Consider the following 27,470-nt stretch of genomic DNA (forward strand, 5'->3'; position numbering starts at 1 on the left):
TCAGTGACATCATTGCGCCTTCCCAAGAGCATACCTGAGCTTTGCAGCAGGGTAATTTGGGCCTCAAACAGGCCAAATTGGGCCCATTTGGGGCCAAATCGGCCAGCTACGAAGTGCATGTCCCCACCTTACACAATAATGTCACTTCCTGGAAGTGACATCATCATGCTGGCATGGGACCATGCATATGTGAACACCGTGCCAGTTACATCTAGAAGATAAGCCCAGGGTCCCCACCCCCACCCTGCTGCTGGGAGGATAAGGGCATAGGGGTGTGCACTTTGGGTTTCCCATTCGGGTTTTTAACCCGAATCAGGCCCAATTTGTATAGATTTGGGGTCCCCGAATTGGCCCCAGAATTGCTGAGCCAATTAGGGAATCCTGAAGCAAAGTTTTCTGAAGCATTTCGGAACACTTTGGGAAGCTTTGTGTAGAGCAGCAGCAGCACTTTCCTTGCCATTTGCAAACGGATGAAAAAGCCAGCCTGGAAGCTTTAAAAGCTCAAATCAGCTCTTTTCAGGGCTGCTTTGAGTTTTCAAAACGCCACCCCTGTTTTTTTCACCTAGTGGGAGGGGGCAAGAGTGAGTTCCCTCTTCCTCCCTCCCATTGGATGAAAAAGCCAGCCTGGAAATTTTTAAAGCTCAAAGCTGCTCTTTTCAGGGATGCTTTGAGCTTTCAAAACTCCATGCAGACTTTTTCATCCAATGGCAGGGGGGATGAAAAAGCCTGCAGGAAGTGCTGCTTTGATCTTCGGTGTGCTTCAGATATTTACAGAGCATACTGAAGCAGCTTAAATACCCGAACTTGCTGCTTCGGGTTTAGGGTTATTCCGGATTTTTTCCCTGCTTCGGGTAAACCTGAAGCAGGAAACCTGGATTTTTTTCCAGTGCACACCCTTACTGCCAACCCTTGACGCCACTGACTGAGCAGGCATAATATGCAAATCTAGCCAATGTTGGTCAAATAATGCATCTGATTATGCATAATGCATCTGATTATGCTTATACAAAAAGGAACTGAATGGCAAATGATTTCATACTTTGCACAGGCTGGTTAAACAACTGTGACCTTGAGGGATATTACCTCTTCTTGCTCTTGAACTAGGCAAAAGTAGATCCAAAGTGTAACAACCAAGTAGCTGCTGTGCAGGTATAAATGTGCTTGGTGTGATACTGCACTCAAAACATTAAAGTAATCTGATCAGGAGCTCGCCTCGTGTGTAGTTGTGGGAATTCAGACAAGGTATTAAGGGAATTCAAGTACCTGGTGAACATTTTCACTACAAAGTTAACAACAACAACAACAACAACATTCAATTTATATACTGCCTTTCAGGACAACTTAACACCCACTCAGAGCGGTTTACAATCCTCATGATAATCACCCTGTGAGGTGAGTGGGACTGAGAGAACTCCAAGAAGCTGTGACTGACCCAAGGTCATCCAGCTGGCTTCAAGTGGAGGAATTGGGAATCAAATCTGGTTCTCCACTCTTAATTACACTAAACTGGCTCAGCACACCTATTAGTGTGCTTCATTTAAAAACATTCCTGAAAATGTCCTTAATATTAAGTGCTGGATAGCTGCAAAAGTTGTAACTGGAGACTAAAGAATAATGTTGTAGGAGCTAAGCGGAGCAATGGTTGAATCGGGGGGTGTTTGGTAGCAGAAAAACAGAGCCAAGAAATTATAGCTCAATGAAAACTTTGTTTTCAGTACACTACAAATATTTCTCGCTTGTACGAATAGTCATTGGAACATGTGTTAGTTTCACTTAAAAGCAATAAAACACTTGTTTTAGAAATCTGTTTAAGGGGACAAATGGAAAATGATAGCCATTCATTGTCTTAATATATGTGGCTAACAGACATTAATAGCTAGCATGTTTGATTATTTTTACTCTCCTTATAGCACCAGTTTGTGGTCTGTTGTATCATCACAGGGAAGAATAAAATTTATTCTGCCAATCCAGGTTACTTGAAATTTGGATGCTCACACTAGGTTGTGTACTTAAAATTTATCTAATTTCCCTGTGATACTTTGACCAGAGCTCCTATATCTAATAGAGAAAATTTTCTAAGGAATACCATCTTGGATTGGTATTCAAACATACTATTTGAAGAGGTCTCCCATTGTGAGACCCAAGTATTCTATGGAGTCAAGTCACTGGCTCCATTTCCAGTGGCTTCATTGGATGTCAAAGCAAATATAAATTCCAGGTCCCTGGACTTGAGGCATACTCGGATAATAGAACAGGAGCTCTGTTGTCTCTTCTGGAGTCTACAAATGCCTGCTCAGTGTTGAACCTTGTTTTCCTGCTTGTTTCCACTTCCTGCTCATTTCTAGCTCCTACATGTTTTTTTCCTAATCTAGAGTCAGCTCCTATGCCAGTGTAGTGTAGTGGTTAGAGTGTTTGACTAGCACATGTTCAAATCCCTGTTCACCATGAAACTCACTAGGTGACCTTGTATCTGTTGCAAAGTCTCTTCCCCTCTATTGTAGCTTACAGGATTGTTGTGAGTATAAAACTGAGGAAGGATGGGTATGCAGCAGAATAAACCACCTGCTACATGGATTGCAGAAGTCATATGAAAAAAAGCATAATGTGACATATCATCAGCGTAACTTGCTAGGTCATCAGTTTAGGACTGGCTTGGAGGCAATACAGATGTGGGTTTTTTTCCACAGCTAACGTGCTGACATGGGTATGAGTACATTAAGTTTCAGGTAAAACTTACTATTAGGCTGAGGTTTGAACAGAGACCTCTGATAGCTTTGGCCTAGCTCTGCGAAACTATACCCACCAACACAAAATCAGCCTGAAATAAGTACCTCTATTTTCCAGGATAACTAGAACAAGAGATTGTGCTTTAAGGTTTCCATAGCTATTTATGATGCAAAGGTTGATTCACTCTCATTAACAAGGTACAAATTGCTAGGGATTAAACATCAATTATCTCTGAACAATTGTGCTTGCCTGGAGCTTGAGATCTGTTGTTCAGGCCAAGCCACAAGTGTGAATGTAACTTATAATTCAACTTCACATGAATGGCTGTGCAGTATAGAAATGCATGTAAGAATCTTTTGTAAGATTTTTCCTATAAAAGCAGTATGTTTTAAGATTTTGAGGCTGGTTATAAAGCAAAGAAAAAACCACATAGGGACTATGGTGGTGGCGGTGGAAAGTGCCATCAATTCACAGCTGACTTATGGCAACCCCTGCTCAGACTTTCAAGACAAGAGACTAACAGAGGTGGTTTACCTTTGCCTGCCTCTGCAACCCTGGTCGTCTTAGGAGGTCTCCCATCCAATTACTAACCAAGGCTTAGCTTTTGAGGCTAACCAAAGCTTAGCTTTATCAGGTCCCTGGGAGGAAATGGTACTGGTGTGTGAAGAGAAGAGCATGGAGTACTAGAAAGTGGGTACCAGCATTCCTAACTCCAGAAGAGAAAGAGAATATGAAAAGGAAAAGGAAGTATACTAGAGTGCTTAGGGGAAAACAAGGTGACTAAAGCCTCAAAACAAGCCATTAAGTATCTGTGAAGAGCCTAAAAACTGAAGAAGTGAGCTGTGCCTCATGAAAGCTCATACCCAACCACTAATTTTGTTAGTCTTATAGGTGCTACTGTACTCTTGCTCTTTTCCATTAGTAAAGAAAGAACAATATTTACCAGAAAGAACATACAGGATTAAGGGAATCATTTGCGCAAAGTTTGACGTGAACTTGGCAGGACTCTCTATTAGGTATAAAGGATTCCATGGAAAATGGATTATAGGAGTGTAGGGAGAATTGGATGTTCCCATTTTGCTGGGAAATGACCTTGCCTCACAGGTTAAGTTGGTTAAAGTAGTGGCCAGGAGTTAGGGTTCCCAGGGCAGGCAAACTCACAGGGATTTGCCACCTTGCCCATCACCCCACCAGTGGTCAGCAAGAGGTGGCAAGCTCCAGGAGGTTGCTCGCCACCAGCAGGCATCCCTGGAATGCATGCCATGCGTGCGCTTCCAAAGTGCATGACGACGTCACCCCCCGGAAGTGACATTATCGCACTGGCCGTGGGAGCATTCCTGCACTTTGTTTGAGGGTGATTTGGGCCCCATTGGGCCAAATCAACCCTGCATGGAGTGTGGGAGTGCTCCTGTGGCCAGTGTGACGACATCACTTCCGGGGGATGATGTCATTGCACAGGTGCTGGAGCGCGTGCATGCTTTGCGCACACGAAGAAGACCTGGCTGCTGGCATGAGGTAAATGGTAGGTCTCCCCCTTCTGGCGGGAGGGTATAGGGATCTGGCAGTCCTATCAGGAGTAGGCTGCAAAGTCAGGCTTCAGGGCAGCAGACTGGGCCTGAGATTCAAGGGGTTGCTATGAGTACCAGTAGTAGCCACCTAGCAGAAGATGTGCAAACTGAGCCTAGAGGAATAGATACAGGCAGCTTGTGTCAGGGAATCCATGCTGCAGAATTCCTCAAGGAGCAAAGGCAAGATGAAACATTGCAAAATTTCTTGCAGAAGGCAGAAAATTCTCAGGAAGTGACTATTGAAAATCCTTGTCTATTCAAGATTTTAGAACAGTGACTGTATAAAGTGTCTCTGAAACGTAAATGTCCTGCTACCTGGAAGAAGCGCAAACAACTAGTGATCCCCAGGAAATACAGGATGCAACTTTTACAGTTGGCCCATGAGATGCCTATGGAAGGATCTCTAGGGATCAACAAAATCAGAGAGGTTGTAAGACAGATTTTATTGGCCCAATATGGGAAAAGACATCTGGACATTTTGCAAGTCTTGTTAGGCATGTCAGTTAGTGGGTAAGGCACAAGACAAAACAAAGGGATTCTTACAACCTGTACCACTTGTCTCGGAAACGTTCTCTAAGATCGGAGTGGACATTGTTGGGCCAATTGCCAGAGCAACCCGGCAGAAGAATAAATATATTTTGACCATTATAGACTACGCTACAAAGTTTCCAGAAGTAATACCTTTAAGAGACATTGAAGCGAAAACCGTAGCAGAAGCCTTACTGACTGTGTTCACCAGACTAGGTTTTCCACAGGAGAAGATCACAGATTTGGGAATCATGTTCATGTCCCAAGTGATGCAGGAGCTGTTTCAGGCTTGTGGAATCAAACAGCATAGCTTACCACTCACAAGCAAATGGACTAAATGAAAGGTTCAATGCTGAAGACCTATGATGTGAAACATCATAATGACCGGGATCAGTAACTTCAACATCTGTTGTTTCATTATCATGAAGTGTCACAAGAAAGTTCTAGTTTTAGTCCCTTTGAGCTGCTGTTTAGATGTCAGGCAAGAGGGCCTGTGGACATTCTTAAGCATGAACAGGACAAGAGGACATCGCAAGTAGAGGTGTTGTTACCTATTTTAAGGAGCTACAAGAGAACTTGCAATAACTAAGAGTGGTTGCAGCAGACAACACGCAGAGGCTCAGCAGAAACAGAAGACCTGGTATGACACCAAAACCAGAGAAAGAGTCTTTAAGCCAGGAGACCAGTTCCTCAGAGAAAGCACAAGCTAGAAGTTGCTTGGGAAGGACCTTTTAGAGTTGTAAATAAGGTTTCAAACATAAACTATCTGGTAAATGGTAAATGTAAATTCTGAAGGAGAGCAGTGTAAAATGTTTCATGTAAACATGCTCAAGCCTAACCATGATAGAGGTAACCTGGTCCTTATGGCCAGAGGAGGGCAGAAAGAGGATGGGTTGGGGGAAGGTAACCCAAAGTAGCACGATTAGTGAGGTGAATATGGCACCTACCCTGACTAAAGACCAGCACATTAAGGCTGTCTTAATGGAATATCAGACCATCTTTTCCAATGTCCCAGGGAGAACTCAGCTCAACACAAGATCTATACTAGAGATGCCAGGCCTATTGCTCTCCCACCTTATAAAGTAACTAGCCCAAATGCCATCAGTATTGAGAGGGAGATTAAAGAAATATTTATTCTAAGGAACAACATTGTTCATTCCAAAAGTCCTTGGGCCTCACCAGTTATTTTAGTTCCCAAACTGGATCAGGCGGTGAGATTTTGTGTTGAGTATCACAGGTTAAACAAGGTTACAGTCCAATGCCAAGGGTGGATGAACTGGTGAAACCATTGGGGCTACACATTTCATTTCCACCATTGATTTAACAAAAGAATATTGGCATGTAGAGGCATTTTTAAAACACCAGAGTTGTTTTTAAAATTCCAAAAATAACTAACTAGTTTATTTACTTTAGAAGGGAAAGGTTGGGTGAAATCAGGGGTTGAAAAGTTCTGAGGTAATTCAACGTACGTGTGTGTGTGTGTGTGTGTGTGTGTGTGTGTGTGAGAGAGAGAGAGAGAGAGAGAGAGAGGTAAAATCAGAACATGCACAGACTTCAGTTCTTATACTCTTTGCAGATACTTAACGGCTTATATTTTTAGGTTTTGGTTCCCTTGGTTTTCCCGAAGTACTCTAATATACTTTGTTTTAGTATTTGCTTTAATTCAATTTATATATTGCCCTTTATATATTGCCCTTCAGGACAACTTAACATTCACTCAGAGTAGTTTACAAAGTATGTTATTATGTTACAAAGTATGTTATTATTATCCCCTTCCCATAACAATCAACCTGTGAGGGGGGTGGAGCTGAGAGAGCTCTGTAAGAAGTGTGACTGACCCAAGGTCACCCAGCTGGCTTCAAGCAGAGGAGAGAGGAATCAAATCCGGTTCTCCAGATTAGAGTCCTGCTGCTATTAACCACTATACCAAACTGGCACTCAGTAGTTAAGTTGGTCACTGTGGCTCACTCACATAATATGCTTCCTGATTTTACTTTTCTAACAATCCTTTACTTTCCTGCAGGTGGCCGCGATAAACGAGGAGGACCCATCCTGACATTTCCAGCACGTAGCAATCATGACAGAATAAGGCAGGAAGACCTTCGAAAACTAGTGACTTATTTGGCTAGCGTGCCAAGGTAACAGTTCCAAAAGAAAATATTGTTGAGGATGACATGTTTTTGGAAAGCCGTTTATTTCCAAATACGAACCTTTTGTTTGCCCATACTAGATGGGAAACCAGCAGTTCTCCCTTTCTCCTTTCATGTATACTCTAATCATATCTTACCCAAATGGGGTGCGGGGGGATACATCAGAAGAGAGATTGCCTCACTTGAGCAGGCTGGAAGTTTAACTTAGATTATATGGCATGCATACCAATAGTAAAAAAGAGCACCCTCTCTTCTTTATTTGGTCCTGTTCTTGGGGGATTAAAAAAAGAGAGGGAGGGGGAGCATTTTCATTTGCAGGCATTTCCACAACCATTCAAAGTGATTTTTGCCCTTGCTGCATCTGTAACATGTCTATAAAAATCTTTTCTAGCTAGAATGAATGCAAATTTGATTTTAATTTGACATTTTCCCATAATGTTCATGATTGCTAGATGAGACTTCTGGATACAGTACACTTGAATGCTGGTGTCTGGAGATCAACAAAATCAAGAATCAATGTGCATAGAGGTTAGAGTGTTGGACTAGGATTTCCAGTCCCCCTAGAGGTCCCTTCCAACCCTATGATTCTGTGATTCCAGGGCTCTTTGCAGCTGGCCAAATCAGGCCTGTTTGGGGCCAAAATCGGCCCATCACGAAGTGTGGGAACACTCCAGGGCCTGTCCCGCTGCCCTGCCAGTGCTTTTGCACTCTGCAGTAGGCTGATTTCGGCCCCGAATGGGCCTGATTTGGCCTGCTGCAGAGTGTGGGAATGCTGCCAGGAGGGCCCTGGAGAATTCCTGCGCTTCACAATGGGCCAATTTAGGCCACTGTCAGGCTCTGCCAGTTAGATCCCCAGTTACTTCACTGCAGACACTTTAAGACACAGACACAGTTAAAGTTTCTTTATTAGAGATCCATCAGTATCAGTGCACTCAGACAACAGCATTGGCAGAAGTGACGTAAAGGGGGGAAAGCAATGTTAGTTATAGGGCAAGACTCCCGCCCTGGGATAAGGACCATTAGAATTTAGGCATGCAGGGCCTAGAAGGTTGGAGGGGGTAGGGGACGGGAAGACAAGGATGAGCTCATTTCATGTCTCAGGGAGATATGGCTCCGACTGGCACTTCAAGGACACTTTCCCATGCCAGTCAAGAAAGTGAAAGTAGCCACCTGCAAGATAAGTGATTCACAGCTACACAGTTAGACAGCTACACAGATATTTCTTTACACATTCTCAGAGGCCCAGAATACAATACAGAGTATGATAGGCACACATGGCAGATAAGCAAGGCGCATCTGACAGCCACAAACAGGCCCAATTTGGCCCCCAACAGGCTGAAATTGGCCTGCTGTAGAGTATGTGAGCACTCCCAAGAATGACATGAGGCCCTGCGTGATGATGTCACTTCCGGGAAGTGATATCATTGCACAGCCTGGGACAACCACAAAGGTGAGTGCCCAGTCTCTCACCTCCCATCTGGAGTGGGAGAGGACCTGGCAAGGACCTGGCAATCCTATGTTGGACTAGGATCTGGGAGACCCATATTCAAGCTATAAAGCTATAAAGTTCAGCATTCAAGCTATAAAGCTATAAAGTTCAGCAAGTCAAAGCAGGGCACACAGTCTCAGCATCAACTACATTATTAGGTTGTTGTGAAGATACTTTTCTCTAAACTCCTTGGAGGAAGTATCATGACATCCTCCAACCAGCTCAGTGACTCCGATTCAGAATCCTCAGGCGAGGAGCCCAGGTCAGTGGCTGAGCAGAACCAATGGAACCAGGGTGGGCCCAGCACTGCAGAGGCACCTGCTGAGGATGAACCAGCAGGATTAGAAGCCACCCTGCAAGAAATAACCATGCCACCAGCCCATGAGTTAGATGCTAGGCCTACAGGCTGGACTTGAACCCAGGACTATATCTCCTCAGGACCCTCTCCCACTGGTAGCAGTGGAAGGCCCAGGCTGAGATGGCACAGAGGAGGTGAAGCACGAGACTGGCTGTGTGCAACCTCCCTTCAGATCCAGAGCAGAGTGGTGAGAGTGGTACTTCCTCACAGGACCCTGTCCAGAGTACAGTGCAACCTTAAGAACTTCAGCACCAGTCAGCAGGTGCAGCTGAGCCTGATCAACATGCAGCCTACTTAGGCTGAGGCTTGGGATGGTTGCATTGCTGGATCCAGGCTCCTTGCCTTCAGTGCCAAGCTCCAGTTTACATTCTTAAGACTAGCAGCTAAGCCTTATGCCTTGCTCTAAAGGATCCTAGACCCATAGAGAACAGGATAGAGATGGTTATTAAAATTATACTAGATAGATAGCAGCCTAAAAGTAATTGTACTTGGATCTGACATCATCATTATCTGACACAATCATTATCTGATGAACATTGGCTGACCAAGATTCCTCCCCTTACTAAGTTTATGAACATATTTGTAGTTATTTTGGAATATAGATCCAAGCATTAACTTTTTACACCTTTCTAGATCTGAAAGCCAAGCAAATGAACACTCCTCTGAAAGAGGAAGAATTCATTACAGTAGGAACACAAATCAATGTTTGTAACATAGGAAACCTGTTCAGCCACTCAGCTCTATCCTTCGTGCTTCTGTTGCTTCCTACTATAATATTTGTTTATCTTCCTGAATGTGTAGGTTCTTTATTTTAGTAGATCAATGTAAAGTGGTCAGCAGATTTCCTTTAGTGGTTATGGATCGGACATAATTAAAGGAAACCTCTGTTTTACCACTTCCAAAATACACTGTTAATATTATACCACATTAGTAGGTGTGTGCATGATGGTATGTATATATGAGCGTATATATCTGTGTTTATAATTTCTTCTGTTTTGGATAAGCTTCAGCAAGACTCCTTACTCTTGCTAGTTTTAGAATCTCTCCAATGGTAAAAGAGGGTCTTTGAGAGGGTCTTTTTATTGATTGATTTGCTTATACAAAACACAGGGTTACATCATAGTTAGTTTTTTCGCATAGTTGTTAAACAGTTTAGGTGAGCTTCCTTGGGAGTCTTGATGCTACGAATGCAGGGTATACTTGGCCACTACAAAGGACTCTGGAAAACTGTTAGGTCCATTGTACAATTAAAGTGTGTGTGATAGTGGTGGCAAGAATTTCCTCTGTCTTTTCTTCCTGTACCAGTGTTGTTCTATAAGATATTGAGAGTCAGGATGCAACTCAAGCAGTGGTTGCCCGATGGACGTGGCACAGTTAGGACAGAGAGTGATAGCAACCAAGATCAGGCAGGGAGTGTACTGAATAAAGAGATAAAACGTGCAAGTATTAAGTTAGATATTTCTGTTATGTTATGTTATGTTATGTTATGTTATGTTATGTTATGTTATGTTATGTTATGTTATGTTATGTTATGTTATGTTATGTTATGTTATGTTATGTTATGTTATGTTATGTTATGTTACTGGTTGACAGATCGTACCCAAAGAGTGCTTGTAAATGGTTCCTCCTCTTCTTGGAGAGGAATGACAAGTGGAATGCTTCAGGGATCTCTCCTGGGCCCTGTGTTGTTCAACATTTTTATAAATGACTTGGATGAAGGAATAGAAGGGATGCTCATTAGATTTGCAGATGATACTAAATTGAGAGAGGTTACAAACACAATGGAATACAGAGTCAGGATACAGGATGGAATAGTGCATCGCACTACTGACTCATGTTCAGTGCATGATCTACTAAGACCCCTAGATCCTTTTCGCATGTACTGTTGCCAAGACAATCCTCCCCAGCCTATAAATATGTCTTTGATTTTTCCTACTTAAATGCAGAACTTTACATATATCTCTGTTGAAATTCATTTTGTTAGTTTTAGCTTAGTTTTCCTACCTGTCAGGATCATCCTGTATCCTGACTCTGTATTCCATTGTGTTTGTAACCTCTCTCAATTTAGTAAGGTACATGCGAAAAGGATCTAGGGGTCTTAGTAGATCATGCACTGAACATGAATCAGTAGTGCGATGCAGTAGCTAAAAAAGCAAATGCAATTTTAGGCTTTATCAACAGAAATATAGTGTCCAGATCATGTGAGGTGATGGTACCACTTTATTCTGCTCTGGTTAGACCTCACTTGGAGTACTGTATTAAGTTTAGGGCATGCACCACAGTTTAAGAAGGATGTTGACAAGCTGGAACATCCTCAAAGGAGGACAACAAAGATGGCAAGAGATCTGAAGACCAAGTCTTATGAGGAAAGGTTGAAGGAGCTGGGTTTGTTTAGCCTAGAGAAGAGGCAAATGAGTGGAAATATGATAGACATCTTCAAGTATTTGAAGGGCTTTCCCGTAGAGGATGGAGCAGAGTTGTTTTCATTGCCCCAGCAGGTTGGACCAGAAACAACGGGTTAAAATTAAAGCAAAAGAGTTTTTGGTTAAACATTAAAAAGACCTTCCTGACAGACTGGTTCCTCAGTGGAACAGGCTTTCTCGGGAGGTGGTGGGCTCTCCTTCCTTGGAGGTATTTAAGAAGACAGCTTCTGACAGCTATGGTGATTCTCTGACTTAATATGAATGTACACAGATCTGGAGAGGGAGTGCATGAAGGAATCGTCCCTTTCTTATATGCCCAGAGTAATGCTGATTGCCACTTTGGGGTCAGGAAGAAATTTTCCTACAGGCCAGACGGGCCAGGGATCCTAGATGTTTTTTGCCTTCTTCTGGGTATAGGGAACAACAAACCAGGGCTCAAAACAGTCAAGACCAAAGTATAATTCAATTTTACGTATTATAAAGTGCAAAAGTGCTACAATTTCATATATACATACAAGGAATTATACAATACAATTCAAAGGTGCATAAATACAGCGTCCAATTATTAATCAATGTAGAAAAAATACAAATCTTCAGTTGTCCGGAAAAAATCCAACAATTAAAGTGCAAATGCTACAATTAATAAGGAGAAATCGGTAGGTGGGAGATTGTGCCAACGAGATTATACAATAACAGTCCATGAAGTCAAATATATACAGAAAAAACGCCGACGGGGATTTGCAGGCAAATATCATTAACCCGTTTTGTGAGTACCACTCCTCACTTCCTCCTGGGCGTAAAACATTTCGGACTGGACATACTGCAAGGAAAAAATAAACAATAAACACTATCCACAAACTTGCTTATAGCGATTCACAGTTATAAGAAAAAACTTACAGTATGTAGTAAGCACAAGAACAAACTCTCCCACCGTTCCTCCAAAAGCGTAATTCACGGACATGTGACAAAGGGAAGGACCACTGCTATATATATCCACAACAGGGAGGGGCCAAAAAATGCAATGGAGGATCCTTGCAAGGGTCCCAAAACTTACAAAAAGCACGAGAAATCAATCTCCGAATTTAAGCCATTTGGTGACAAGGAGTTTAAACAGAAAATCCATTTAGATTCCAAACGTAACAGCAATTTCGTCTGATCCAAAGCAAAAGGGCAGTCTAAGGTGTCAATTACCGAGACTTTAAAGTCATTCGGAAAATGTTTCTGCTCATAAAAGTGGGTAACAAGGGGTGCCTCCCACACTAGATTCCTAATTCTAGACAGGTGTTCTTGTATCCTGACTCTTAAAGGGCGGGTAGTACTTCCTATATACAGTAAGGGGTACTTACACTGAATGACGTATATCACATTATTTGACTTACAGTTTGAAAAGAAATGTCCGTGGGGGCGATGGTCAGGGATTATTTGTTCTATTTTAACCATGAGGCTACACACACTGCATGAGCCACATGTAAAATGACCCGTTGGCAAATTACTGGAAATGGGGCTGCTGGAGAATTCCGATCTCATCACAATATCTCCAATTGACCGCGTGCGTCTAAAACCAACTGACAGCCCCAATTCACATCCTTGTACGCCACTGATAATATGCCAGTGCTGCCTAATGATAGAAACTATCTTCGGGGCCAATGGAGTGTACTCCAGGCCCCATTTGATTTTACTATCCACCCTGCTACGTCTGGGTGTCAGTAGGTCAGCCCGGGGTATAGAGCAGGGGTTACTGAAGGAAGTGTGGAGGAGAGATGTGAATTTCCTGTGTTGTGCAGGGGACTGGACTAGATGACCCTTGGGGGTACTTCCAGCTATATGTTTCTATGTTTCAGACTTTGAGGAGCCCCTGACTTCCCTGGAAATATAATTGGCCTCTGGGGCCTGCTAGCCAGGTGGTTAGTTAGTGGCTTGTGATGGCAGTGTATTGTGCACTCTTTTAGCTTTAAATTACACAAATTACACAGGTGATTGATGGGGTTTTCAGGTGGCTTGAACCTGAAAATGTACACGATGCGCAAGGCACCAACAATCAGCTGGGTGATAGACAAGTTCTTTTCAGCACCTGTTGGTTATTAATGGCTTTGGGCAAAAAGTGTGCTGCACACTTTTTCAGCTCCATGTTACCTGAAAAAGACTACGCTGGTCAGGTTGCGCGACCAGATCACCATCTGGTGGTGATGGCTCAGAGCTGAAAGCACATCCTGTAGAATTTCAGACCCAAGCCACCACTGCCGCTTACAGACCGTGCCACATAGATTGTGGTTAATGGCTGGAAGCATGCTGCACACATTTTCATCCCCAAAACCTAACCCCACCTGGCCAACAGAGCTCATAAGCCTCATAAGACCCTGAAGTCTCCTGAAGCAGAGGAGGGTTGGGAGAAGCTTGTCATGGGTCACAGATCCCTCTGGGGGTGTCCTTGCACACACAGTTTTCCTACAGATTGAATCCCTGATACTTATTTTTTTAGACTGTCTTTTTCCTAGTTTGTTTCATGACTTCTTAGTTTGTGAACTTTCCAATAATACCCAGTTTGGGTTCCGGCAATCCAGTTTTATATGTGACTGTATTGTGCAAGGGGTTAGAAATGTGCTGTGGTTAAGAAGGGCAATGGGTCAAACTTTCCTATATAAATGACAGCTTATCATCAATCTTGCGTCAGATATAGCAGTAAAGCTGGCCCTTTAAATGTTATCCTGTTTTGCATGGATTGCAGGCTTAGAAATTTAATGCCTAACACTATGTTGCATAGATCATTGTGGTAAACACACCACCCCCTTCTTGCTTTTCTCTTGACGTGTGCCTGTAGTATGTATATCTGTGCTGTAATTGCACATATATTATACAGATAAAAAAACACTGAGAATTGCTAAATGCTTGCTTTGATTAACACAGCACTTGAACTCAACAAATACACAAACTTTTCTATTGTTCATGCCATCTCAATAGGATGTTACTGGTTGAATTATTTGTTTGGATTTCTGAGATGGAGAGGGATGATGGATTTGTTGATCTCCTTTTTATGTGTTAGATTTTTTTCTTCTGTTCGTACGAAGCCTCAGATTAGCGTTTATAACGTCATTTTGGGCAGCTTGTTTACTGATTAATTGATTCAGCTTCTGTATTTAGAAGACCAATCCCATTAATATTTTGCTAAATGTGTTAGGTTTATTATTTTTGCTTTTCCTGGCTTGTATGGGAGGGATAAGTGTGATTTTGGGTTTGCTTGGTTTTAAAATTTTGCATAATCTAGCCTTTTAGGAAGATTTTGAAACTTGCAGCAGTTAAGAATATCTTGTCTAATAAAGGAAGGCTGTTTACTTGGTTGGATTCCATAGTATATGCCATATAATCTATCAATTGCCTCAAAAGAAGTCACTGAACAAACTTGAGTTACAGAATTTATTAAAATTTATTTATTAAAATATTATCACATTCCTCATGAGAGGCTCCAAAACAGCTCTTAGAGAGCAAACCTAAACAGTTCTACTTAGAAGTAAGGCCATGTGATTCATTGGGGCTAGTAATGGGCTTTCATTAAAGTGTCCTAGGAACACTTGTGTATTCTATCCTTCCTTTGTACTACAGTTTGTTATCTCTCATACAATATGCTGTGTGCTTCAGTTTGACCCAATCTTCCAATTAGAGCCTCTTAGAGCCAAACTACAAGTGACGCCTTACACAGGTTGGACACTTGTCAGCTTCCCTCAAGTTTTGATGGGAAATGTAGGCATCCTAGTCTTGCAGCTGTAATGGAGAGCCAAGCTGTAAAACCAGGGCGCCTACATTTCCCATCAAAACTTGAGGGAAGCTGACAAGTGTCCAACCTGTATAAGGTGTCACTTGTAGTTTGGCTCTTAGGCTAGGATTTGGAGGTAGAGCTTATGGAGAGTGGAGGTTTGGGAGAGGAGGGAGTTCAGCAGGGATATGAAGCCATAAAGTCCACTCACTCTCCAAAGCTGCCACTTTCTCCATCTCTTTTACCTGGAGATCATTTGTAATTGTTGAAGCACTCCAGGCCCCCCCTGAAGGTTGGCAGAGCCAGTAGGTTAAATATACAGGGGGAATAGAGTTGCCAGGTCCCCCAGGGCTCAAAGCAGGGGACTGAGGGTCTTGAAGGGACACACTGGTCTTGAAAGGATGCACCTTGCACCCACACAGTGCTTCTGTGTTGCGCTGGAAATGATATCATCACTAAAAATTGGCCCTAAATTTAGTGTTTGGGGCCAATTTTTACTGAATTGGCCCCTGGTGCGACCCATTGTTTCTGTGTTTTGCCAGGAATGATGTCATTCCTTGAGTGATGAAGAAACATTCTGGAATCCATGAGAGAGCACTCCAGAATTACCAGTCTTGTTCCTATGCCTCCCCCCTCACTGGCCAAGTGAGAGGTGGGGGCTGGGGGCTGGGATCTCCCACCTCCACCAGGGAACTGGTAACCCAAAGAGAAAAGTTGCCTGAAAACTATTTCATCTAGGGTTGCCAGGACCCCTTACCTTCACGGAGGGAGGGGGGAACCTGGCACTTACCTCTTCGATCCCCTTGCACACGCTCCAATTTGGGCCCCTGTGAAGCTCGGGAGCATGCCTGCCACCAGGCGCAATGGTGTCACTTCCAGAAGTGATGTTATTGCATGTGCAGAGGCTGAGATTCCCCTGCCCTCACCCAGGAGATCTGGCAGCCGTAGTTCTATCTAGTGATTGTGAATTGAAAGGAAGTACTTACGTACACTCAATTTCTGAGGCATTTGGTGCTGCTACCTTTTGCTTTTACACTACCTCATTTTTCAAGGGTATCCACTAGAAGCAGACACTTTACATAAAGGCCATTCACATAGTGCCATGCTACTTTCCATTTTCTTGTAAATCTCAACATTATTATTACTGCAGTAGAGCCTGGTGCAAAGTTCATTTTGTAATCTTGCCTCCTTTTTTAGCACCATTTGATCATCACAGCAAACTTCATGTGTTAAGACCAAATTATTAAATAGAAATACTTACTTGCAAACATTGCCTTTTCAGATCTTCTGCCTTTTCAGGTTATTCTTTGATTGATCATTAATTGAGCTTTTAATAAAACATTAGTTGCACAGAAACTGCAATAATGAGTTTGTTTACTAAACAGTAGTGAACTTGCTTTTTGATACAGTTTGTTTGATTTTTTTTGGTCGCTTAATTATCGTGCGTGGTATTATTTACAAATGGACAACTTTCAACTACCCCTCCCCAGCACAGGTAAAAAGGAGCCTGACATGATGTCGAAACAGAATATGAAAAGTTGCAATTAATATATAGAAAAGTACTCTGGTTGCCTAGTAATGTGAGTTACAGCAACTTAGTACGAGATATTCATTGGTCCTAGAACTCCAGCTGTGCCTATCTGATCAGTTCAATAGTAGCTATTTTACTCCATTACTGGATCTCACAACTCAGCTAATGTGTCCCAAATGTTGGTATCCGTCAGCTCATTAACGCAAAGGGCTGATTACTATTGTTAGTCCTTAATGAACTGTTCAGTGGTGTAATTAGTTTGTTAGCACTGTTCACTGCTTAAGTAGCTTCAGTAGCATGTGATCTGATCATGTGATACGATCAGCCAATCTTTTCCTCTTTTTAGTTGATTTCATTAACTGGTTGGGTCGCTGAATTGTGTTGCATTTAATCTGTTAAAATCCACCAGTTTAATCTAGTTTTTCAGGAAGCTATGATGGAGAAATTTTCAATTCTGATTTAGGCCTATATGATTGCATACTGATATTTCCTCTTTCACTAATGTTCCATAGCTTTCTGTTTAAAGAGTCCAAGATTGCTTGGGGCATAAACAGCTTAAGTTCAGCACTTTTAACATCTATTAATTTCAGTGAGAAAGATTTAAGCATGTTCTTTATTCTCCCATTGAAATCAATGAGATCCGTATCTCACCCCCACCCTGTCACATGATATACAAATACCACAACCATATGGGTGGAGCTGATTCTACTTGTATGATTGTATCAAATTGGCATCTTGTTAGGAGAGAGAGTGTTGATGAAATGAAAAGACACATGTTTGGTCCTACACATGCAAGAGATGCATTCATGAATAGGGATGTGCACCCAAAAAACATTAGAGTTTCCCACTTCGGGTTTACCCGAAGCAGGAAAAAGCTTTGGAAGAAGTCCCAAAATACGAAGCAGCATGCTGCTTCGGATTTGGGTTTCTAAGTTGCTTCAGTATGCTCCAGAAAGATTTGGAGCATACTGAAGTAACGGGGGAGGGGGGAGGCCCACCACCACCCTTAAACTGCCACCTCCACCTCTAAACCCCATTCCCAACCCCTCACCCCCACTTACCTGGTCAGGCGGAAGGCTGGAGCGGCCCAGCACCGCGCTGGGCAACTGGACAGCAGAGAGGGCCTTACCTGCCGCTGTTGCCACACAGCTGCGACTGTTGCGGCTGGCTGTCAGAGAGGGCCTTCCCTGTTGCCGTCGCTGCGCAGCCGTAGCCATCACAGCTTGCTGGCAGAGAGGGCTGCTGCCACCACCGCCACCACCAGAGGCCAGCGGGCAGGAGGGAGGCTGCCTCTTCCAGCACGGTGCCAGTGGTAAGTGGGGGTGGGGAGAAGTGGGGGTGGTGGGGTAAGGGTGGGAAATGGGTAAGTTTAAAGGGTCCTGCCGCTTGTGAAAGAGCCCTTTAAACTTAATCCCCAGGCCCCCCGAAGCATTACAAATGCTTCGGAAAGCTTTGCTTCGGGATTTCTAAATCGGGGCCAGCATGCTGGCCCTGATTCGGAAAAACCAAAGCTTTCCGAATCTGGCCCGATTTGGGTATTTTACATGAATTGGATACCTGAAGCGCACACCTCTATTCATGAACATAGTGCAATCATAGAGAATAACTATGCATTTTCTGTATAGCTGAGACTGTCTAGAAGGTCATAAATTGGATGACCATTCCCCAACATTTATGTGCTATAGCCCTGTTTTTAAAATGTGTAACACTTTCCTACAATTTGGGTTTTGTTTTGTACCAATCACTGTTTTGTGTGTGGTTCCTGTGGGGTATGAAGTATTCACTCTCATTCACTCATCCTGGCACTTTAGAATTTACTGTTCCTCCTAGTAAAGCCTGACAGATGTGGTGTTTTAATTCCTTCTCTTATTCACCTTTTTTCAGTGATGAATTTACAGCTTGCTGCTTCACTTTCTGATTTCTCATTCCATTAATTCTGATTTGGCAAATGTCTGTTACTTTTTTAAAAACCTGCAGTTTAGGAAACATCTGAGAATGGAGTATTGCACCAAGCAAGTCAATTATGTGTAGCACAACAAACTTTAATGTGGATCTAAGGGAAGAAACCATATATATGCTATATTAATATAAACTGAGGCTAGAATGTTAGGAGGAGTCCATCTATATACAATTGAGTTCTTTTATTATAAGCACTGGCAGGAAAAGGCAAAGCCTGTCCATAGTAAAAAAAAAGCCTCTAATTTATCATATTGACCTCACTTTAACAATCTTCTCTTTGTATTGTCGAAGGCTTTCACAGCTGGAGAACGATGGTTGTTGTGGGTTTTCCGGGCTGTATTGCCGTGGTCTTGGCATTGTAGTTCCTGATGTCAGGAACTACAATGCCAAGACCACGGCAATACAGCCCGGAAAACCCACAACAACCAATCTTCTCTTTGTTCTTTCTCCTTGCAGCTACAGAGTGAGACAGACTATTATCTTTATTGATGCTATCTGTCAATTGACCCTAGATATCGGGGGGGGGGGGTTAAGGGAAAGGGCAGAATTACAGATTTCTGCAGACTGCGTGAAAATACAAAGTCAGTGATGGGATAATGTGATAAACTAGGTAGAGAGAATTCTTAACCCAGAACTCAATCCAATCTTATTTACTCACCATAATTTCCAGTGTTGTGGATTAAAAGGGTGTATGGTAGAGACAGTAGATAAGAAAGTAATCTTTATATATGTATAACACTCGATTCTAAATTCATATTTGTAAGAAATGCATTGTAAAATATAAAGATCGCGTAATCAGGATATTGTTTCTTCCATATTGTGACAACAGAAGGATAGTATTATAGAGTTGGCAAATGGGTTTTATATTTTTAGAAGAGGGTATAAGAAAGATTTAAAAACAAAGGAAGGTGAAAGGTTAAAGAGGATTACTAAAAAGGGATCAGAAAGGCTTGCTGTCTAATGGATAATAAATATCAATTTAAAAACAGCTTGATGTGCTGATGGGATGAAATGGAGCTTCTCAGCTAGGACTGAGTAAGAGGAGAGGGTTCTCTTCTGTTGGAAGGTAAATGATGTTTGATAAGTGATAGCTGAAACAGGTGGTGGGAGGGTTCCTGAAAAAGTCTAATTTCCATGTAAAAATCTACCATTTTAGAAAAGCTAGGAATATTGGGGTAGACATCCGACAAACATCATCAGTTTGTAGGGCAGAATGTAGTTAGTTATCTCCTGTTTAGTTTTAAGAAAACATTAGACTCAATTGCTTAATATTTTAAAATTAAAAGGGGAAAACCTAATTTAGTTTACTTTTGACAACTTTATAAACTGTTGAGGTTTTCAGTAAGGAAGGGAATGCCTCTTACCAAATAAACAACCAGTGATAATGGTTACATGCATTCTAGCAGGAGTGGAAGCTATTGTTATTCATACAGAGTAGGAAGAGTAACAGCAAGTGTATTGGGTGAAATGAGCTGTCCTGCCAACTGGGAGTTTATAAGATTCCGGTAAATCGATGTAAGGGACCAGCTGGACACTGCAGCCCTTTGTAATTGGGCTAGAATGATCTCTTCCCTATTCTTAACTCTATGATTCTGTATTCTCTTGACATTAATATCACAATCCTCCTTTCCCCACAAACAACGCAGGAGTACAATCAGCAGAAATAAATAGCAAAACTTTTCTTAGATTTTACCCCTTCAAATTGCAAATAGGGGTCCGATGGGGTCTTGCTTGTAGAAAGCTAGCTACTTAGGGAGAAGGGTTTATTTTTTTCCTTGTCTGGGAGAACAGTCCACCTCCTCAAAGCTGCATTCATTCATTCATTGTTTAAACATTTATATCCCACCTTTTTGCTGTGGTTCAAGGTGGCTTACAATAATGGTTTAAATTAAATTAAATTTAAACTAGGATAAAATAACAGACTCCAGATTTTACCCTCCCTCCCTCCTTAAAACATACCTTACCATTCAAAAGCCCTGGCAAACAAGCAAGCCTTACAGTGTCTCCAGAAATCTCCAAAGAGCCCTCACCATGCCCCCCCCCTCCACCCATGAACACTAGGACATATGGAACTCCTCCAATTCCCTCCATTTATCTATAGCTACCTACATTTACCTTTGAACTTTGCATTTAAAATCTAGTAATTTACATCAGACTACTAGAGGAGTCACACCAAAAAGCATCAGTTGGTCAGGTTAGTGATGATGTGCAAAAATTGTTGAATGTTGGTTCCATTAGGAATGTAAACTTTGGCCTACTCAACTCAGTTACCGCCCAGCTGTTTCATTGCTACAAGGAATTTTCTGGGGACGTTCACTCTCAGATTTGTGTCAGCTCCTGTTCTGGTGACACCTTTAACAAGTGGCAAATGGAAGGGGAGTAATGGCAACAACATATATCTGAAGACCATTATCTCTAATAATTATCCTTTGAAATAGGAAAAAGAAAGAAGGGTAAGGGGGGGAAGCCCTGTTGTTGGGTGGAGCACAGTGTGAACACTTGACTTTTCATTGGTCCTAACCAATGTTCCCTCTAAGCTTTGCAGTGTTGTGAGCTAGAAATCTACTTTGTGAGCCAAAACAACAACTTTCATTAAAGTTTTGAGTGCACCTCCTTTTAAAAAAAAATTACAATCAAATTGTTTTGATTACAATCAAAACAATTTAACAATAAAAGCCATTAGGTGAAAGGGCCACAAAAAGCAGAGTTTACTTCTGCATAAAAATGGATATGCCCATGCTGATTACAAAGGGGTAGTTGTATTAGTCTGTTGCTGCAAAATAAAGCAGACACGCAATGGCACCTTAAAGACTAGCACATTTATTTCAAGATGAGCTTTTGTGAGTCAGTGCTTACTTCTTCAGCCTCCTACGCCAAGGCCACGTTAAATGACGCCTTCACCATGGTGGCGGCTGAGGCGCTACCTCCTCTCCTCAGCTCTCTCGGGCTGAGGGGATCCTAGCGATTTCAGGCTGCACGGGTCACTCAGCTCTGCTCTGTTCCCCAGCTAGAGAGCCAGCAGTGGCTGGAGGTGCTCTCTGGCACCATCCTGGGGGCCAAACCAGCCACAGCCAGGAAGGGAAGAGAGAAGTGGCAGTGGGATGAGGCTCCATCCCTGCTCCATCTCTATAAGGCCCAACTGCAGATGTTGGCTGAGTGGGAGGGCGGGGCTGCCTAACGGTTAGTATCTGTGAGCTACAGCTGAGAAGCTGTGAGTGGAGGAGTCAGATTCTGTGAGCGATTGCTCACGTGCTCACATTAGCGGGAACACTGGTCCTAACCCACAACGATTGTAAAATTTTCAAATTGATGTTTTGGTGTGAAATCCTAGAAGCTCATCTCAGTCTCATAGTGCTGATTTTGATTCAAACCAGTCAATATATGAAGAGCATTAGTAAGCCTTACATCAACTTGAAAAGTATCAAAGTAATGAAGCCTATGTGCTCTGAACATCAGGGTCACATTTTATAGAACAGTCTTTGGGGCTAAGATACTTTTTATTTATTTATTTATAGACTGCCTTTCTCACTGAGATCCAAGGAGGATTATACAGTGCAAGTGAAATACAATATAATCAACTGCCAGGACATTCACTGGGCAAAGTACAATAATGAACAACAGTTAGGCTATTCAGTGAAACAAATACAATAGGTTATGGTAGCAGAAAATTTGAAAACAAGCATAACGCTGAGCACAGTGATGAAATCTTTCTGAAACAAACCATAACTAATTTATATGGCATGATTCGGTTCCGTTTTTCCGGCCATGTCGGACGCTCCTCTCCGCAGGTCCGGGAGGAAACGTCCGAGCAGCCTGACCGGACGGTTGACCCGCGAGGGTTAACCCCCAGGACTCCCAGTGAGGGAGACGGGGTCCGGAGCACGGCGGGAAGAACCCCCTGAAAGCAATGCAGGGGGTAAATTGCCCGTTTGCTCCAACAGAGGCTGGCAGACTTGCGCACACTTCGCATGCTGCCGGGCCATGGAGAACGGCAATAAGCAGATTTAAGGTGAAAACCTGTAAGTAAGCGAATCCCTTCTGATTTCTAAGCGTATGCGAAGGATTGGTGGGAGTTGAAGCTAAGAAGGCGCGGATTTCTTCCCCTTCACGGAGTTTCGGAACTTAGTTGGCGCCCCCCCCCCCAAGATGGCGACGAAAAAGCAGAGCCCAGCAATGAGTAAATCGGTGATGGCGACGTTACAGGGGAAGGGGGAAACTTTGGAAGAGATGGTGAGACGAGCAGTCTTTGATGCTGTGCAGCCATTTGTAGCGAAACTGAATGAAATGGGGCAAAAGGTTGATTCAGTGGAAAGCGAAGTAAAAACCATTAAAGAAACAGCGACCGGAGCAGAGCAGTCTGCACACGAGAACGCAGTACTCATGAAAGCAACAAGTAAGGAAGTGAAGCTTTTGGAGAATCAAATAATAGGATTGCAAGTGGACCGTGCCCAAATGGTACTGCGTCTTCAGAATGTAAAAGAGGAGCAAAGTGAAAATTTAAAAGATCTGGTGTCTGGACTTTTGGCGCCATTCGCAAAGGCAACTAAAGAAGAGTTAAAAAGCGATATTTTGGAAGTCCAGCGGACATCTTCAAAGTATGTAATGAAGCGTCAGCTGCCTCGCGAGATTATTATTGACTTTTCATCTAAGAAGACTCGGGACAACATCTTATATAATTCGTACAATGTGGACTTGGATTATTTGGGCAACAAGGTTAAAATATTGAAGGATGTTCCATTTTTGGCTCGTAAAAGAAGATTTAAGTATAAAGGACTTGCGGCTTTCTTGAGGAAATGTGATGTAAAATATAAATGGTTGTTTCCAGAAGGCGTCTGGTTTAGATATAAGGATCAAACCTACAAGATTACATCGGAAGCGCAGCTGACAGACTTTTTGTTCAACCATCAGGAGTTCCAGCAAGAAGAAAGTCCAAAGTCTGAAGGGGAAAGTGGGGGGGAGGAGAGAGCGGGCGCAGCTGCCCCAGCTGCGCAGAGAGAACTGAGACCGAGACGCGGGGGGGGGGGGGGGGGAAGAAAACCTGATCCTGAATATAGTCTGTATTGTATAAGATCTACCAATCTGATAGCATATTAGAAAGTTAACTTTTAAGAAAAATTGCAGCATGAAGGGAATACAAGACATGTAGTGTAGCGTTTGTTGTTTGTATGTTGCTCTTCCCCTTTCCCCAGCCCCCCCTTCCTTTTTTTCCCCTCCCCCTTATACTTTTGTAGTCTTTTGTAGTTTCTTATGTTAGATATTAAAAAAAAAATGAAAAAAAAACTAATTTACATGGCATCTTTAGTAATGTGGAAATTCCTTAGCAGGCACATTTCTACATCAGCAGACAGTACCCAGTAGCATAATGTCTACTGATCTGAGTTAAATCACAGAAGTCTTTGAAACCTTATTGGGTCTCTGCGTACTACTGAGCCAAGGACTGCTTCCTTGCTATTCTCTATCCAGAATCACTAGTTCAATTTTGCTTCCCAAAGAACATATTGCATCAGAGACTGTCTATCAGCAGCCAGTGTAAACAGATAATGGAAGAAATCATAGAACTTCATCGACTTTTTTACAGCAATCCCTGCCCATGTTGTGCCATGCCCCATAATGGTATGCCATATGTTGGGTCACACAGCTATGCAGACAGGATCTCAGTGGCAGTACTAACTCCTCTCCCAAACACACACACTGGAAAGGGCTAGACGTTCCTTCTTCTCTCCTGTTATCTATCTTAGACAAGCTTCCTACTAAGCCAGATTGTCAATTAAGCTGCTAAGAGATTTCCGAAAAGCTGATGACCAAAAATATGGTTTCATTTACCAGTTCTCATTTTGGGATTTTCCTCATAGATATCCTGCAAAGCTCAAAAAGATGGCCATTCTCGGCCTAAGCAGTCTCTTCATCTAAATTCTTTGTGTCGTGTTTCTATGGCAAAGAGAACATTCTGTTTCAACCCTAGCTGATCTTTCTGCTGAATACATCAGACTATCTGGGAGCCAAAAGTCCCATCCTTTCTGTGGAGGAAACACATGACACCTCTGAGGCCTATGTTTCAAGCATGTCTATATTTATTTGTCCACAGTGGAGGAAAAAATCCTCAAATATTTTTGCGTTGCTGGGTGATATCCAAGACTCAGCGCAGCAGTGGTAGAAGCTGTCCTTAGACAGACTGAGATGTTTGAGCTGTTCATTGTTTCTTTTCTGAGACAATTTAAAGGTACCAGAACACACACATGCACACAAAACAAACACACTCTCTTTTTAAGATTAGGTGGTTTATATTAGGGTATAATTCTTGATGTGGCAAGTTTTGCTAATACAAAGTACTTCCCTGGCTTAATTTCAAGTTGTTTCTTGGTGATTTCTAGGGTTGCCAAGCCCCTTACCCTCCCTGTGGGAGGGGTGGAGAACCCAGCACTCACATTTCGAGGTTCTTAATACACTTCCTGTGTGGCACAACAACACCACTTCCAGGAGTGACATCATCTTGCAGGCCATGGGAGTGCACCTGTGCCTCGCACTGGGCTGATTTGGCCCACGCAAAGCATGAGAGCACTGATGCAGCCTGTGCAATGATGTCACTCTTGGAAGTGACATTGCGCCACACTGGGAGCACACCCTGGGAGGCCCGTTCCCCCACCTTCCCCCCTCTGCTGGCCAGGTGAGTGGTAGCAGGAGGTAGAGGGTGAGAGTGAGGGATCCCCTGCTCCTGCTGGGGGGACCGGGAACCCTAGTGATTTCTAAGACAAGTACACAAATAGTTAGACGTAAGCACTGTGTGAAATTCACTTTGTTGATTGAGATGGATTTAATATTGGTGCTCTATTTCCTGTTATGTGGAAGCTTTGAGAGTTTCTTCCCTCACCCCAGCTATCATAAAAAACCGTATGTTTAAATAACAATACTAAGCATTTCATACTAATTTGAGTAACTAGAAATCTCACATCCTCTGTCAGGTTATTATTTGGCAATGCCCGCACATCAGTAAGATACATTCATAAGTGAGCTGAAAATTAATTTAAGTTAATGGATCTTTGGTGCTTTCTTTAATGATGTCATGTGATCTCCCCCCACCCCCGCCCCGGAAAAGAATTAAGGCCTTTCCATTTGAAAAAACTGACTGGAAACTTGGTAGTTCAAATGACCACTAATGCTTTAAAGTGTCTTTGATGCCCTGATTCAGAGCTGTTTTCCAGCTTTGGCTGATCCAGGTATTGAAGTGGAAACTGATTGCATGTGTTGGACCATACAGTAGTCTTTATTTGAACTGTTTGATGACTCTGAGGAAGTAGGCCCATTAAATGCTGAGATTTATCATATGTGTGTCAGACAGTTGGGTGTCTTCCACACAGGAATGGGATTTTGTAGTTTCCTTATTGCAGCTGCACATATAGCATACCAGCCATGGGGCTTCCTCATGGTAGATTTCCCACAGTTTCGCTGCTCCAATCCCCTGGAAGTGGCTACCTCCCTCCCCTGAGCTAACAGGGCTTTTTATTTTTTTTAAAATGGCACAATAATATTATTATAGACCTCTGTGAAAAGTAAGTCTCTAGGCCCTTCCCCGTGAGAAGATATGCCTTCTCAAAATGAAAGCTGGGAATTTCAGAGAACCTGCTACACCTATTGTTACTATTCAGGGGTCATTTCCTAGAAAAAGAACTGCAGGAACTTATTAGCATATCTCATTAGCATATGCCACACACCCTTAGCATATGCATATGACATCACTGGAAGTGTGTCAGAAGGCACCATCCACCCCTCAGGCCCCTTTCCCCAAAAATCTCCAGGTATTTCCTTAAAGCAGAATGAACTCAAAGCAGCTTACCCTCCTCTGGAGAGCCTGCCCTGTTTGCACCCATGCATGCATGCACTCTCTCTCACAAGTCACAAATGAAAATAAAGCAGCAGAATTAATTCAAAGCAGCTTACATTCCTTTGGAGCCCAGCCCTACTCGGCTTGCACTCACTCACACATTTTCTCTCTCTCTCCCTCTCTCTCACGAGTCACAAATGAAAATAAAGCAAGCAGCAGAGCAGAATGAATTCAAAGTAGCTTTCGTTCCTTTGGAGCCCAGCCCCACTTGGCTTGCACTCACTCACTCACTCACTCACTCATTCTCTCTCTCTTCCCCCCCCTCTCTCACGGGTCACAAATGAAAATAAAGCAAGCAGCAGAGCAGAATGAATTCAAAGCAGCTTATGTTCCTTTGGAACCCAGCCCCACTCGGCTTGCACTCCTTCCCTCTCTCTCACGAGTCACAAATGAAAATAAAGCAAGCAGCAGAACAGAATGAATTCAAAGCAGCTTACGTTCTTTTGGAACCCAGCCCCACTTGGCTTGCACTCCCTCCCTCTCTCCCTCCCTCTCTCTCACGAGTCACAAATGAAAATAAAACAAGCAGCAGAGCAGAATGAATTCAAAGCAGCTTACGTTCTTTTGGAGCCCAACCCCACTTGGCTTGCACTCACTCACTCATTTCTTCTCTCTCTCTCTCTCTCTCTCTCTCTCTCTCTCTCTCTCTCTGCTAAAGATGAGGACAGCCAGGAGGAAAAGGAATCATGTGGGCAGGGCCAAAACCCACATGACCTCTTTTCAGATCTACCGAAACGCCGTTCCGACACGTTCTGCCTCCAAATGAGCCCTGGTTACTATAGTATAATAATACAACAATATTCTTAGACTGATGAGGGGAAATGGCTGCCATGTTGGTAAGCTTGCCAGGCCTCTTCTTATGGGAGGAGAAAAATAAAATAAAAAACAGTGACATCAGTAGGGACCCCATTTTCCCAGTGGGGACAGGGTATCCCCTGCTCCCAGCTTCCGCCCCCCAAACTTCTCACCCAGCTGGTGCGGGAGGGGAAATGTGGGAGTGGGTCAACAATCTCCTGGAGCATGTTCCTGCTCTGTGCTTGGAATGATGTCATTCCCAGCATGACACAGAAATGTGAGGTCATGCCATGGGCCGATTTGGTAGAAAGTCAT

The 27,470-nt window shown here is 43.0% G+C and overlaps 1 protein-coding gene across 1 annotated transcript in view; it reads left to right on the forward strand.

Annotated features, from left to right (window-relative positions):
* Window positions 1-27,470, forward strand: part of KALRN (kalirin RhoGEF kinase) — a 717,152-nt gene that overhangs the window by 269,835 nt on the left and 419,847 nt on the right. The window contains exon 3 of the mRNA XM_054971242.1: window positions 6,847-6,961. Within this exon, the coding sequence (XP_054827217.1) occupies window positions 6,847-6,961 (115 nt within the window). The remainder of the gene's footprint in view (window positions 1-6,846; window positions 6,962-27,470) is intronic.

The sequence above is a fragment of the Eublepharis macularius genome, chromosome 2, assembly GCF_028583425.1.
Source record: "Eublepharis macularius isolate TG4126 chromosome 2, MPM_Emac_v1.0, whole genome shotgun sequence".
Classification (NCBI taxonomy): domain Eukaryota; kingdom Metazoa; phylum Chordata; class Lepidosauria; order Squamata; family Eublepharidae; genus Eublepharis; species Eublepharis macularius.